Raw genomic sequence first — 14239 nt, 5'->3', positions numbered from 1 at the left:
CATTGGCTTATTGTAAATAATAAATGATGAAAAAAAAAAATAAAATCAACTATTGGTTTGAATATTGTCAGATGGGGATTTACTGGTATCTGTCCAAATTTGGCAAGTTTATTTTTCTTTTTTCAGTTCTGCACTATTAATGAGTCCCCAGGTGCGTGTTCCATCCTTTCATTCTGTGTATCGCTTCTCGTCACTAGGGTCTCAGGTGTGCTGTAGCCTATCTCAGTTGAGTCTGGGGTGAAGCGGGGCACATCCTGGAAAGCGGAGTACCTGGAGAAGACCCACACGGGTATGACCAAAACATGCAAACTCCACACAGGGAAGACTGAATTTGAACCCGAGTCCTCGGAACTGTGAGGCAGATCTGCTAACCAGTCAGTTACTGTGCTGCCCCGACTCGTGTAATATTCTTAGAAAGACTATAATTTGTGATCATAAAATAAAATGATGCTTTAAACCTTGGTCAGATGTTATAAGATCAACGATAACATTTCTGACATCCAGGTGGAGGAGTGAAGTGTTTGCCCATAAATTCCTTAAAGACAGTCGTGAGGCTGGCTGTCTTTCTTCCAACAATCATTGACTCTGTACAAGTCTTTAATGGAATCTACAATTAAAATCACGCTGTAATTATTACAGATGGAGTCTAATGTACACTCGTGGATTTACAATCCTCAGCATTTGCACCAAGATGCACATAAAGGATCCGATGCCAGATGTATTCAGTGCTAAAATATACATGGACTATGTCAGTACAACCGGGAAAAAGGTCGGCCCATATATAGCCCCGACATTGCTGCTCTAGTATGTCCCTAAAACAAAACTATAGGAATAGTTCCAGAGCAACGGCAGAAAAAAGGTGCTATGGCACAGTAGTAAGAGAACTATGGTTTAAAATGTGTATGTGGTTATGGACAAGGCATGTTACTACGTCAGGTCACGAATCAAGTTCCAAAAACATCCTTAGAAATGACCTTCTTGTTGACTGCAGAGCCAAAACCCTTTTGCGACTGTCGTCCCTTCATTGAGTCCAATTTGCAGCAACGGCAAGAAGCGTGACTAATGGTTTGGGTTCATGAATCGGCCTCCAACCGTAGCTCCTTGATGACAGGCCCTTTTCGGCAGCGCGGCGGTTCCGCCCTCTCGTCATAAATGATAGGTTTACCTCGGCACACAGTTTTGGATTTTTATTTTTACAGCAACCCAGCGGGCGAGGATTTATCTCTCGCTGCTGCTTAAATTAGGATTGTAATTTGCACAGACTTCCCGACGCCAGATTCCCAGGCTTGTCCCTCCGGTGCTTGCTAAATGCCTCAGTTTCTTGAGGAGACAAAGCAGGGGATGAGTTCAGCTGTGTAAACACCCTTTGACATGCATTTCAAATCCCCAAAACATCAGGCTTCATCTTTTTTTTTTTTTTTTTTTTTAAGTGGGGAGGGGGGTGTTCCCCAGTAGCTTTCACCAGCCAATGGTGATCTATGATTGATGTCAATCTGTGGGAGGTCACCTCCATCAGCAGCTGACGGACCTCGGCTGTTTTTGTCCCTCGGATCCTCCAAACGTGCTGACTTCCCTAACGGCCGCCGGCTTGTGTGCGAAACCCAACAATAAATATGAATAAATACCATATAAGGTCACGGGGGCACGCACATGTCAGAATGACATCGTCATCAGGCCTTCGGGACAATAATAGGCCACATTCACGCATAACTTCTGTCACATGACCCACAAAATAAATCAGCAACAGATATGTATTAGTGCGGCAGCTATTTACATGTCCTCCCCCCCCCAAACAAAAGTCTCACAGAGTTCAGGGGAGGGGGGTGCTTGGTGCACAGCTTGCTGGCTTGGAGAAGCAAAATTCTCCAGCAAGGCCAAAAAAAAAAAAAAATTAAACTACACTAAAGCAGAGGTGATCTAATGAAGATGCTCACAAATCCTTCCCCTTTTTGTCCCCGAAAAATTTGCAAATGACGTTTCGCATCTACACACTGATTGGATAAGGACAGTCTTTTTACAGAGTGATTGAAAAGTCACTCCCTATTTTTATAATACTTATACATTATTCTCCAATTGTAGTTTTCTTTCTTGTTTTGTTTGTTCTGTAATGAATAGTGGAATAATATAATCTGTAATTTTCCCCCTCCTTTTTTTCTTTCTTTTTTTATTGAGCCAAGTTTAAATTTTTGATTTTAGAAAACTCATGGTTCACCATATGACAAAGATGTACCGAAATTATGAGCCAAAAATGAGCATGAAATTATTCTATGTGAAGGACAAAAAGTGGATATAAAGGATTATTGCTCCTTCTGCCACCTAGTGGAAGACTATTGAATTATTCTTCCTGTCATCATACGTCACTGCCATAGATTGATTAAATAAAAGACATTATTTGTTGTGAATTGCTAATAACTTAAAGACCACTTCAATCAGACTACATAATTTTTCATGGCACATTTGATAATGGAAATCACTGCTTTAATGTACAGATTTAGAAGGGAATGCTGTCGTGGGGGATGACTTTGGTTTAGATCAGGGGTGTCAAACTCAAATTCACAGTGGGCCAAAATTTTAAATTGAAGAAAGCCGCGGGCCAAAGTTGAACAAATGAACCTTTTAACATGGAACCAAACAAGTGTGTAATACTTGTAATACTGGCGGGTCAGCTCTAATATTAATTTGAAATTGCCTCGTGGGCCAAATATAATCACACTGCAGGCCAAATTTGGACCCTGGGCCAGAGTTGGACACCTATGGTCTAGATTGTGGGCCCATTGAGGGTCTCTGCATCAATTTTATACAATGATTCCCAACCAGTGTGTTTTGGCACATTTAGTTCCTCCACAGAAAATTGTACATTAACTCATAAAAAAATAGTGCTGTCTAGCTAGTGGCACGGTGGATGACTAGCTAGCATGTTTGCCTTGCAGTTCTGAGGACCCGAGTTTGAATCTGGCCTCGTGCATGTTCTTCCCGTGCCCATGTCGGTTATCTCCATGTGCTCCGGTTTCCCTTCACGTTCCAAAAAGATATATACAGTAGGTTAATTGATGACCGCAACCCGGGTGAGGATAGGAGAAAGGGATATCGGATGGATGGCTGTACACTGATAGGCAAAACAATTGAATGTAATTCCACTAGGTAGCAATTAACCTGCGTATCCACTTTTTGTGACCTTTTCTGGTGGTATGTTATGATTTTTTTTCCCAATGTAAAATAAGTGTATTGGCTCAATAAAGGTTAACATACACAAAATGACGGGAAGGGGGGGGATACAGATCAAATTCAGAATAAACTAAAAAATACAGTGAATAAATAATTCCCAAGTATTTCAAAATAGGCGTAATGGGGACAGCGGGGGTGGGAGTGTCAATGTTTTTTGTTTGTTTTTTGTGGCTTGGAATGTAGGGTCTGAGGAGTGAGAAAGGGAACTAGTCAATGAACTTGTGTGTGTCTCCGTAGAGCCAGAGCTGCGGGGGCATGACCGCCTCGTTCAGATGGTTGCACTCGTCGCTGCACTTGCACGACTGGATGAACATGACGGATCTGGTGAAGCGTTCGCCGTCGGGGCAGGCGAAGGTGATGCTGGCGGTGCGGGTGCGACGCGGTGAGCAGCAGCGGCCGTCTCTGCACACGCCGCAGTAGTTGGGCCTGTGCAGGCGGGTGCTCCGACATCCGGCGTAGGACAGGCGGTGAGGCTCGGGGGCCTTGTGGGTTCGGGAGCACTTCCTCCCTTTCTGCAGTGGGGATACAAAGCCCAGGAGAGCAAGGGATGCAATTTAAAAGTGCAAAAATAAATTATATTTATATCAACTGTGGCCCATTAGGGCCAACAAGGCCTTATCTGATGGCAGAAATACGATCACAAGTACAACTGAAATCTGTATTCATTTTTTCTCATCTGTTTGTTTTGTTGAGGTTCTATTAGCTGCAGTGCTTCAAGTACCTTTATGCAGATCTTGTACATTTTGTCCAATCAGATTTCAGCTTCCATGTGTTGCCAAGTCAATCTAACCCACCCAGTGACACATAAAGCAGTAATGCCGGCCAATTGGAATTCAGACCGGAATTAAAATTATATGAGCAATAGGACAGTTTCTTTAACTATTCAGAATTCACTTTTGCCTCCAGTCTGCAATAATGTGAGCATTTATCCATCCTCTGATTGGTTGGTCAGAGCAAAATTTTCAACTACCAAAACACATTTAATCATTTGGATATTTAGTTAGTATGAATGTTTTGGAACTTTTCCAGATGATGAACGTAGCACATTTGCGTGCAGGTACCATAAATTGTGTTTTTGTGCAGTATTTTCATGGTTTCTATAATTGCGACGTGAATTTTAAGTCAGGTGAAACGGTGACGCACCTGGTAAAGAGTTGGCCTCACAGTTCTGCGGGCCCGAGTTCGATCACCGCCCCACCTGTGTGGAGTTTGCATGTTCCCCCCATGCCTGTGTGGCTTTTCTCCGGGCATTCCGGTTTCCTCCCACATCCCAAAAACATGCAAGATTAATTGGACACTATAAATTGTCCGTAGGTGTGATTGTGAGTGCGGCTGTTTGTCCCTATGTGCCCTGCGATTGGCTGGCAACCAGTTCAGGGTGTACCCCGCCTCTTGCCCGTTGACAGCTGGGATAGGCTCCAGCACTCCCCGTGACCCTTGTGAGGATAAGCAGCTAAGAAGATGGATGGATGGATGAAATCAAGATAAATTTTCACTGAAGACCCAGGTTCCAAATACATGCCCTGCCACTGGTTACAGCTTTATTGCAAAACGGATGATATCTATTTTCCCTCTTGAATTCCACAAACATCACCACATAATGACAACATGAAAAATGTTTCGGTAGTGAGTCTGCTTCACCCTTCTGAGGTTCTGTTTTCCCTGTGCTTATAGTTTCTCTGACATGGTCGCCAGTCAATGAAAGGGCAAATCTTGACAAACATCCATTTACACTCACATTCACAGCTACTGTAAATGTTGAAGTTTCAATTCATGAAAATGTATGTTTTGGGAATGTGATAAAGAAGCCCGTGTACAAGCGAAGTAATAACGAAGAAGATCGAAACTGTGAGGCCGATCTGCCTCGCCACAATTCCACCGTGCTGACATTTGGTCTTGTTAACCATTGACATCATTCTACACTCGGGTTTAATGTTTCCGTTGCCAAATGCTGGAGCCCACAGAGTTATTTGTAGAAAGTCTTATTCTATGGGAGCGTGGTGAACTATGCGTTTGTACGTCTGCCTCACATTTGAGTCCTCTCGGGTTCAAATCTCAACTCTGACCCCCGTGTGTGGAGTTTTCATGTTCTCCTCATGTGGGTTTTCTCTGGATGTTAATCCTCTTCTTCCCACATTCCGAAAACAAGCATGGTAAATTAATTGAAGTTTTTAATTGTTCTTAGGTGGTATGAAAATGAATGTTTGTTTGTCTATATGTGCCCTAAAACTGACTGGCAACCACTCCAGGTTGTCCCCTGCCATCTCACCTGAGTGAGATGCGATAGGCTCCAGTCAGCCACAAGCTCTACAAAGACAAGCGCTATAGAAAATCAATGGAGGTTAATTTCTCCGGATCATTCTGAACTCTTCTTTCCATACAACTCTAGTACAGATAGCGTGCAGCACATTGCCGTCCTTTCAACAGAAATGATTCAACAGCACCTCTGTTGTTTGCAGTATTGTTGCGCAACGACAGTTGAGCCAATTTACTTAAAGATTAATCAACAACATTTCCATCAAAACAAATATTTCCCATCAATTACTTGTCGAATTGATTATAATATCCACTAGTGTTATGCCCTGTGATATTTATTGTATATAAGTGGACTCAAAATGAATCAACCCGCATTGTGAATTAAAAAAATTAAAAATGCTCACTTATAAATAACTACATTTTGCATTGAGGGTTTAATTATTTTGAGAGGAAATGTAAATTATCAACCCCCCCCCCATTTTTTTTTGCCATATATACCACACATATTTAGTCTTTAAAACACAGTTATGCTTAATGGCCTCTGCTACAGTAAGTCCAGCATAAGCAACTGTTAATTTAGTACCATTTTTCTCCCACCCACCACAACAATGAGGGCAGTAGATTTAGTTTGTGAATACATATAAGGCTTCTCCAACAAAGTGGACTGCAGCTGTATTTAGATGCACAAATCACATTTTAAATGTATGCTGACCACTCAAATTTCCTCTTAGATAAAATCTGACAAGTTTTTCTTTCCCTTCTTTTTGCAAGTCTGTGAAGGAAAAGAGTTTGGGCAGTTCTGTTGCCTCGATGCGCATCTTTAAAAAAAGAAAAAAAAGAAAAGAGAGACAACAAAACATTTTACTCGTGCCCTGTTTAGATTCACTAAATTTCCCATTTTAGTGATAACTGAATGGTTGTTTGCCTCTTTGCCTCAGTCCTGTGATTGATAGCTGACCAGTCCAAGATGTACTCGACCTCTCACCCTCACAAGTCAGATGGGATCGGCCCTCGAGCCCCCGTGTGCTCCATGAACGGCATAAGAGGTAAAGAAAACAGTAGAAAACCGCATTCCTGTAAAAGCTTTATAATATTCTGTTGCTTGGTATTAGCACTGTGAAACAAGTCATTACTCCAACACACTGAGTTGAAAGCAAAGTTAACGTACTAAAGTTGAGGGACAAGCGAAACAAAAAGAACACCGGATGGGTTAAGAGCATGCCAACAATAAGCAACGACTGACGCCGATGCACATCTTAACACCCACGATAGCTGTGCAAACACTGCGTGAAACAGGTGCATAACAACCCATCAGCCTCCGAAGTGGCTCGTGGCGTCGGCAGCGGGGGGGTGGGGGTTGTGTCAAATGTGAGGGAACAACAGAGTGGGTGACTCAAGCGCTCTTTAAATCACACAGCAAAGGGACGCTGAGTGCAACAACAATTGCAAACCCCCACAAACAATGAGGGAAAAGTTTTCTTTGTTATGAAGTGTTTTGACACTTCTACTCATAAAATACCATCTCATACTTGACGTGTTTAGGAGGGCTTTACACTGTATATTTTAACAGGAGTACAAACCTTCTCTTTATAACCCTCCAATTTTGGGGGGAGAAAATGTGACGGGTTTCAACATAGCCAGACAGTTTTAAGTCCTCTGGCTCAACTTAATTAATATTCACAAGAACGGATAAGTGCAATATGATTTAGCTAATGGGTATCTTACACTTAAACAATAGGTTATTCTCCATCCTGCTTTGCAAACCAATAAATACATTTCTTTAGAGGATGAAATCCATTGTTATGGGCTCTGGTTCTTCGGTGTAAGTAGAGGTTAAGATCAAAAAACAAAAAGGTTATTTTACATAAGTTGCTTAAAGGGGAAATCCAGTGCTTTGCATGAACAGTGTATCCAATAGGTCATGTCATATGTACCCTATTTTGACAATGTGATGTTAAATCCGCTCTCATTTAATCGTGTTTTCAGAAGATTTTTATCACCAATTACGAATTTTCAGGGGTGCTGCCATTCATGCCCAGCGCCGATTTCACTTATTTATGCTCATCTGATGAAGAAATAGCAGTATCGGTTGATCGGGATGATGGAGGAATACTTCCATATAGATTGGAACCTGTGGCTGTAGATGTTGAATATTCAGATGATTCTTCAGGCGGAACGATGTGGAGTCTAACGAGCGAGCTCCAGCAGCGGGCCATGAGCCGAGCTTCCAGGCGGCAGAGGCACTTAGACGGCCTCCCCGGACGTGGAAGCTCGGCTCGCGGCCTGCTGCCAGACCTCGCAGCCCACCTTGGGCGGCGGAGGAGGCCTTTAGCCGTGCTTCGCCATCCAGGGCTTACACCCTCCGCCGCCGCCGAAGCTCGGCTAAAGGCCTGCCGCCGGAGCTTGCTCGTCAGTCTCCACGTCTCTCCCGTCCGAAGAACCATCCGCGGCTGCCGGCCCGGAGCTCCGGGGGCCTTTGTTTACACACTTATGTCGCATGTAGGCCTCCGAGTAGTCAGATTCCACGTCAATCCGCCCGAAGAACTATCTGAATATTCAACATTGATTACAGCCACAGGTTCAAATCTGTATGGAAGTATTCCTCTGTCGTCCTGATCAACCAATACTCCTATTTCTTCATCAGATGAGGATAAATAGGAGAAATTGGCGCTGGGCATAAATGGTGTCCCATGTAATCGAGCCTTTGTTGCGGCACGGTACACGTCACAGCCGCACACGTAGGTCATGTGACTTGCGAAAATAGCGCCCTTGAAAATTCAGAATTGTCGATAAAAATCTTCTCAAAACACTATTAAATGAGAGAGGGTTTAAGATCACATTCTCAAAATAGGATACATATTACATGACCTATTGGATTTACTGTTCATGCAAAGCACTGGATTTCCCCTTTAAATTGAAATTAATATGTAAGTGGGTGGCGGCACGGGCTAGGGTTAGGGTCATCTGAAAAACTGTTGGCCTCACAGTTCTGAGGTCCTGGGTTTAATCTCGGACCCACCTGTGTGGAATTTGCATGTTCTCCCCGTGCCTGTGTGGGTTTCCTCTGTGCACTCTGTTTTTTTCCCACATCCCAAAAACATGCGACATTAATTGGACACTCTAAATTGCCCCGAGGTGTGATTGTGAGTGGGAATGTTGTCTGTCTCTATGTGCCCTGTGATTGGCTGTCAATCAGTTCAGGGTGTACCCCGCCTCCTCCCCATTGACAGCTGGGATAGGCTCCAGCACTCCCTGCAACCCTTGTGAGGATAAGCGGCTAAGAACCTGGATGGATAGATGTAATTGGGTATTCTGCTCAAACTCAGTCATCCTGTAGTTAATTTTTTTAAATACGTGAGTGGAAATGGTTAGGAACAGTGAGTGATTGTATAGTACTTAATGTCTTTTCACCAAAACTACATTTTAAATTGCTGACGGAACTGACGACTTTCCCGTGTGCTTATTAGGAGTCATCTGGGGATTGAGCCCTTCCTGAGAATGTTTCTCCTCACCTTGGCTGGGATCGCCATGGAGCTGCAGGGTCGTATATTGCACAGACGGGTCTCCTTGACCAGCTTACAGCGGGCATTGTCGTTGGTGACGCGAGAGGAAATGCCCGTCCCACAGCTGCGAGAACACTGGGACCAGGAAGTGGTCTGGACCACGCACTGATCTCCCACCTGCTTCCACGCTACGAGAGAGGATGGAAAAAAGCAAGAAGAAGTAAGGTGAAGACGTTTAGGGTTGCGGGGTAACATCTAAGATCAGTCAACGTTAAATTGTAAGCAGCAAAGGGGGGAGCCAGGGGGAAAGGAGAGGCAAATAGAGATGCAAAGCACACTGGCCTCATTCAGTGAACAGGCAACACTAACATAGCGAGCGAGGGTGATTACAGAGAGGGAAGGCCGGGTGACAGGGGTATGTGCTGTGTGAGACCTGTGTGTGTGTATATGAGAGAGCAAGAGCACCTCTGGTGTGCAGGGAGCCAGTGGAAAACAAGCCACATTTAAACGCTGACCTACACACACACACAACGAAAGGCTCACAGTGGGGCCATTTGTACGTCAGAGGGCCAAAATGGCTAAAACACAAACACGATGCTTCACTGCGCACAAGAAACAGACGTGCGGGCATTCGCAGGCACGCCTCTTACTTACCCGCCAGGTGCTTGTGGCCACGTGGCTTGTCCCATTTGCGGCCCACCTCCACCAACTCGTTTCCCAGGGTGTCCATCTGGTTTTTGGGTTTGTAGGGATACAGCTTCTGGTGTGGTTTTGCATACGCTTTCACGTAAGGGTAGACCGGGTAGGGAATGAAGGGGTACGGCGGGTAAGCCGGGGGTTGAGGTCGGAGGTGCACGGGCGGCACAACGGTTGTTCCCTTGTGGCAGTCGATGCTGAGGCAGCACTGGCCCGGCACCTTGACCAGGTGCGGGGCCGGACAGGAAGGTGACGCCAGGGGCACGTGGCTGGGGCAAAGGGGCACGCAACCCACTGCCCCGTCGATGCAGGTACACTGGTGCTTGCAGCCAGCTTGAAAATTCTCGCCATTTTGGTAGATTCGCCCGCTGTATTCGCAGGAGCGGCCCTCTGCCTTTGCTAGAAACAGGAAGATAAGTGTTATATTCAAAAGGAGAGGAGGAAAAAAAAGGAAAAGAAGCTCACCCGCACCTTTAATAAAGAGTCCCCCAAGAGAGAACAGACACACTATCTCCACATTTGCCAAGCAAATTCTATTCTTAGCCCTGAAAGTAATTTTGACTTGTTGACAATGTCCTTCCCCTTCACTCCCTCAGTGGGACTCCCCCAAACAACACCCCGGATACCCCCCCTTGATATAGAACACCCCCAAATAAATACACATTAAAAATCCCACTGTGTGTGTATGTGCTTCGTGTGGCTGTTTGTGTACACACTGATCTACTTGTATAAATCCTTGACTTGGCCCGTTTTCAGTGTGCGGCTCATGAAGGTGCTCTGTTTTTGAAAGGTAGCTCTGCCTTCAAACCTCAAGTTCCTATCAAAGAGAAACTCCAGCAGTTTGGCTCAGGAGCCAGATTCCCCTCCCTGAAGTTACACATTCCCTTACACAACCCTGAAGTAAGGGCCAATCTGTGCCCAATCGAAACCCAAAACCGCTCCCTGCGGCGTCCGCCCCACCACTTCTTAGGAGCTCACCTCTGCAGATGCCAATGGTACGGCCGACGTCGTTGCCATAGTTGCAGTCCAGGCCTTTATGATGGTCACAGGGCTGACCTTCGTGGCAGTCCTGGTTCAGCTGTGCGGCGCACACTTTGCAGCAACCACATCCATCCGGGACAGAACTCACGCCTGGGGGACAGGACGGGGGCCTGGCCGGACATTCGCACACCACCGGACACTCTGCAGTCACCTGCATGAAAAATAAAGGGATGCACTGCTTTTCAAAACAGTTTTCAGCAGGTTCCATGCAACGGGGAGCTACATTGCAACCTCGCGGGACAATAGTTAGGCTCGCGTTACACACATCACAGAAATTCCTCAAAGTGCGCGAGGCTAAGCATCGGCTGAATAACCAGCTCTGTCCCGAGCCCCGCAGGGATATCTGCAGCCCACTGTCGCCTTCCGCTCGGCTTTCGCTGGCTGAGCATGGATGAAAGCTGGTGTTCTCTCACCCCCCCCACCTTCCTGCTGCTGCATCTTTTGTTTCGCACCTTCTCCTTTCTCCTCGTGCAAACACACTCAAATAACTCCCAGCGACTACTGAGATCTTAAAAAAATAAAAGATCCCTGTGATCGTGACACCCAGCACTTATAAAGTGATGGGGTCTTAGCTTTATGTGTTATAGTTCACTTCTATACATCATGTGAATTATATAGACATATACTGTGAATCTAGATTAGATTAGTAGATTCACAAACACGTCCAACATGAGTTGAAATGGATAAAACTATAAAATGTTTTTGTGAAACATTTATAGACAACAAACAACCAGCAATCACACGCCACTTTCAAATAATAGTAAAATCAAAAATGTGTTATTTTAGGAGGTTAAGTGTTTTGTTAGAGAAGTTGTCCATTGATTATATACTTACTGTTTATAAAATATATGGAAATAACCTGCTGTTATTGTTTTCTAGCAAATGATCCCCATCAGATAAACAAACGGTGAAGATAAACACATTGTGACCACTGTTCAGGGAGCTGTTCTTCCGCACTCTGTTTTCCAAGTGATAATAACATCACGCGACGCATAAACATTTCTTTTAACTGCAATCGCATTCCAGAAAAAAAAACAACAAAATAATAAAGCTCACCCACTCACCAAAGCGACTGTCAACGCTTGCATGACTGCAAGTAAGAGCAAAATCCCCATGCTGTCAATTGACTCACATAGAAGGCGACAAGCGCGACTTGTTACAGAACAAACAAAAAAAATCCTCTTCCGGTTCAGCAACAATAGAGTTCGTCCACAAAAGATTACATCCAACTCGCTCCGCGTTCACGAAACGTCCCCCATCACTTGTTAAATGTCATCGATCAAAGTGCCGGGGCTTGTTTTTATATGAGCGCGGTGCTTTTTATAGTAGCCGCGCCCACTGTTGCTCCGCGAGCCAATCGGCGCGAAGCTGCGCGCTGACGCGTCCCAACCAACCAAAAACGAGATTGGGAGGGGGCGTGGCCCTACATGAATGCGCTCATTCATAAATTCAGAATTACTACATTCAAAAGATGTCCTGGTCTTTGTATATTTGTTTATGTTCAGGTGTAAATTATATTTTTACTGCTTTCATGTTCTCTTGACACGGAGAACTCCTTCCTGACTGCGGTTTTTGTCACGTGACGTTGCTTTTTAGCAATTCCGCCTCACAGTTCTGAGGTTCCGGGTTCAAATCCCTGCTTTCCTGTGTGGAGTTTGCATGTTATCTATGTGCCCGTGTTTTTTTCTCCAGGCACCCCAATTTCCTCCCACATTCCAAAAACATGCGTTGTAGGTCAATGGGACCCTAAATGGTCTGTAAGTAAGAATGTGGGTGCAAGTACTCGTTTGTTTCTACTTTCCCGCGATTGGCTTGCGACAAAATCCGGGTGTACTCCAGCGGCATGCGGAGCTCATTGGCTACCCAGTGGCAGATTCCATTGCGATGCCACCTTGTGGTGCAAGCTATTATTTTGGAAATCTTTAAACACATAAAACATTGTATTTTTGACACTTTAGTTAATTCTACATTACGTCGGGAAAGTAAATGAAATATAAATACCTACTATGAGATTTTAACTTTACGAGGTAACATTCCCAACACTGGTTCCCATCTGCTCTCTCTCTCTCTCTCTCTCTCTCTCTCTCTCTCTCTCTCTCTCTCTCTCTCTCTCTCTCTCTCTCTCTCTCTTCTCTCTCTCTCTCTCTCTCTCTCTCTCTCTTTCTCTCTCTCTCGTGCAGCTGACACATACACAGGCCATCCTTTACATTCAACACGTCACCAGTATTGTTGTTGATCTTTTCTTTCCACTGGATCTGTCAAACTTTGAGCAATAAAAAAAAAAAACCTGGAATTTATGGCAACTAGACGTAAAAATTGTGCCAAATATATATGTGCGTTCATCTGAGATGACACGCTGTGGCGACCCCGAAAGGGACAAGCCGAAAGAAACTTACTTTTAGACAAAGAAGACACACACCCTCTTCTTCCTCAGAGTATAAACAAGCATTTTTAACAGAAGAAGACGTGCACACCTGCTGCAAACAAAAACACTTTAACTTGTGGTGCTTGAATGACATTAAAACAAACCTACAGTTAAATAATATTTTGAATACTTTGAAAACTGCCCAGTCAGTTGTAGTATAAAGGAAACTGTAGGGGCAAAAAGAAAAGTAGTAAATCAAAAGGCCTGGGCAAACCCCTAATTCAAATCCCATCCATCCATTTTCTATTGCCGCTTATCCTCACAAGTATTGCGGGAGTGTTGGAGCCTATCCCAGCTGTCAACGAGCAGGAGGCGGTGTATACCCTGAACTGGTTGCCAGCCAATTGCAGGGCACATGGAGACAAACAGCCGCACTCACAATCACACCTATGGACAATTTAGAGTGTCCAATTAATGTTGCATGTTTTTGGATGTGGGAGGAAACCGGAGTGCCTGGAAAAAACCCACGCAGGCAAGGGGAGAACATGCATACTCCATACAGAGAAGGGTGGGATTGAACTCGGGTCCTCAGAACTGTGAAGCAATTGCTTTCCAGCTGACCACTCTGCCGCCCATTCAAATCCCAAAGTTTTCTATATTGTTTTGTTTTGTTTTCTTTTTTTTTTTTTGGGGGGGGGGTGATCATATATTTGTCAAACAAAACAATAACATTGACATCATCCATCCAATTAATTGTGCCTGTGGTCCAGAAATATTTGAACAATGAGAGTTTTTATGATTTTGCATTTACAGAATCACCTGTGAAGAGACTTTACAATACCATCCATTCATTTTCTGAGTTGCTTATCCTCACAAGCATCGCAGGAGTGCTAGAGGCAATCCCACCTTTCATCGGGCAGGGGGCACTCACGCAATCGTCTCAGCTGGGATTCGAGCTCGGAACCTCAGAACTGCATAGCTGATGCGCTAACCGCAAACCCAAAGTGTTTAAAATACGACGTGAGAAAACTAACATTTATTCATCCTGGGAACTAGATGTGAAATATAATTCACATAAATATTACCATGATTCCATATTAATGATATAATTATGTAACATTATATGCTTGTGTATAAACCATATGTGCTGACA

At 44.4% G+C, this 14239-nt stretch overlaps 1 protein-coding gene across 1 annotated transcript; it reads right to left on the bottom strand.

Moving 5' to 3' along the window:
- Positions 1-318: 318 nt before the first annotated feature.
- On the bottom strand, positions 319-12807 carry si:ch211-106h11.3 (CCN family member 1). The gene is made up of 5 exons (XM_061845198.1): positions 11786-12807; positions 10659-10872; positions 9639-10079; positions 8994-9172; positions 319-3737 (listed from the first exon to the last, which is right to left on the bottom strand). The coding sequence occupies exons 1-5, from the start codon at positions 11834-11836 to the stop codon at positions 3432-3434; spliced, it is 1191 nt and encodes a 396-aa protein (XP_061701182.1). The 5' UTR covers positions 11837-12807; the 3' UTR covers positions 319-3431.
- Positions 12808-14239: the final 1432 nt, after the last annotated feature.

This window comes from Syngnathoides biaculeatus, chromosome 16 (genome assembly GCF_019802595.1).
Source record: "Syngnathoides biaculeatus isolate LvHL_M chromosome 16, ASM1980259v1, whole genome shotgun sequence".
Classification (NCBI taxonomy): Eukaryota; Metazoa; Chordata; class Actinopteri; order Syngnathiformes; family Syngnathidae; genus Syngnathoides; species Syngnathoides biaculeatus.
The sequence above is the reverse complement of the archived record's forward strand: the minus strand, read 5'-3'. Positions and strand labels throughout refer to the sequence as shown.

Bases quoted from the DNA above. Each gene is read 5' to 3' on its own strand.
- si:ch211-106h11.3 (XM_061845198.1), bottom strand. From the start codon at position 11,836: ATGGGGATTTTGCTCTTACTTGCAGTCATGCAAGCGTTGACAGTCGCT. The intron at 10,873-11,785 runs GTGAGTGGGTGA...TTTTTCATGCAG, and splicing joins AAGCGTTGACAGTCGCTTTG to GTGACTGCAGAGTGTCCGGT. The intron at 3,738-8,993 runs GTGAGGAGAAAC...TCCCCACTGCAG, and splicing joins CCATGGCGATCCCAGCCAAG to AAAGGGAGGAAGTGCTCCCG.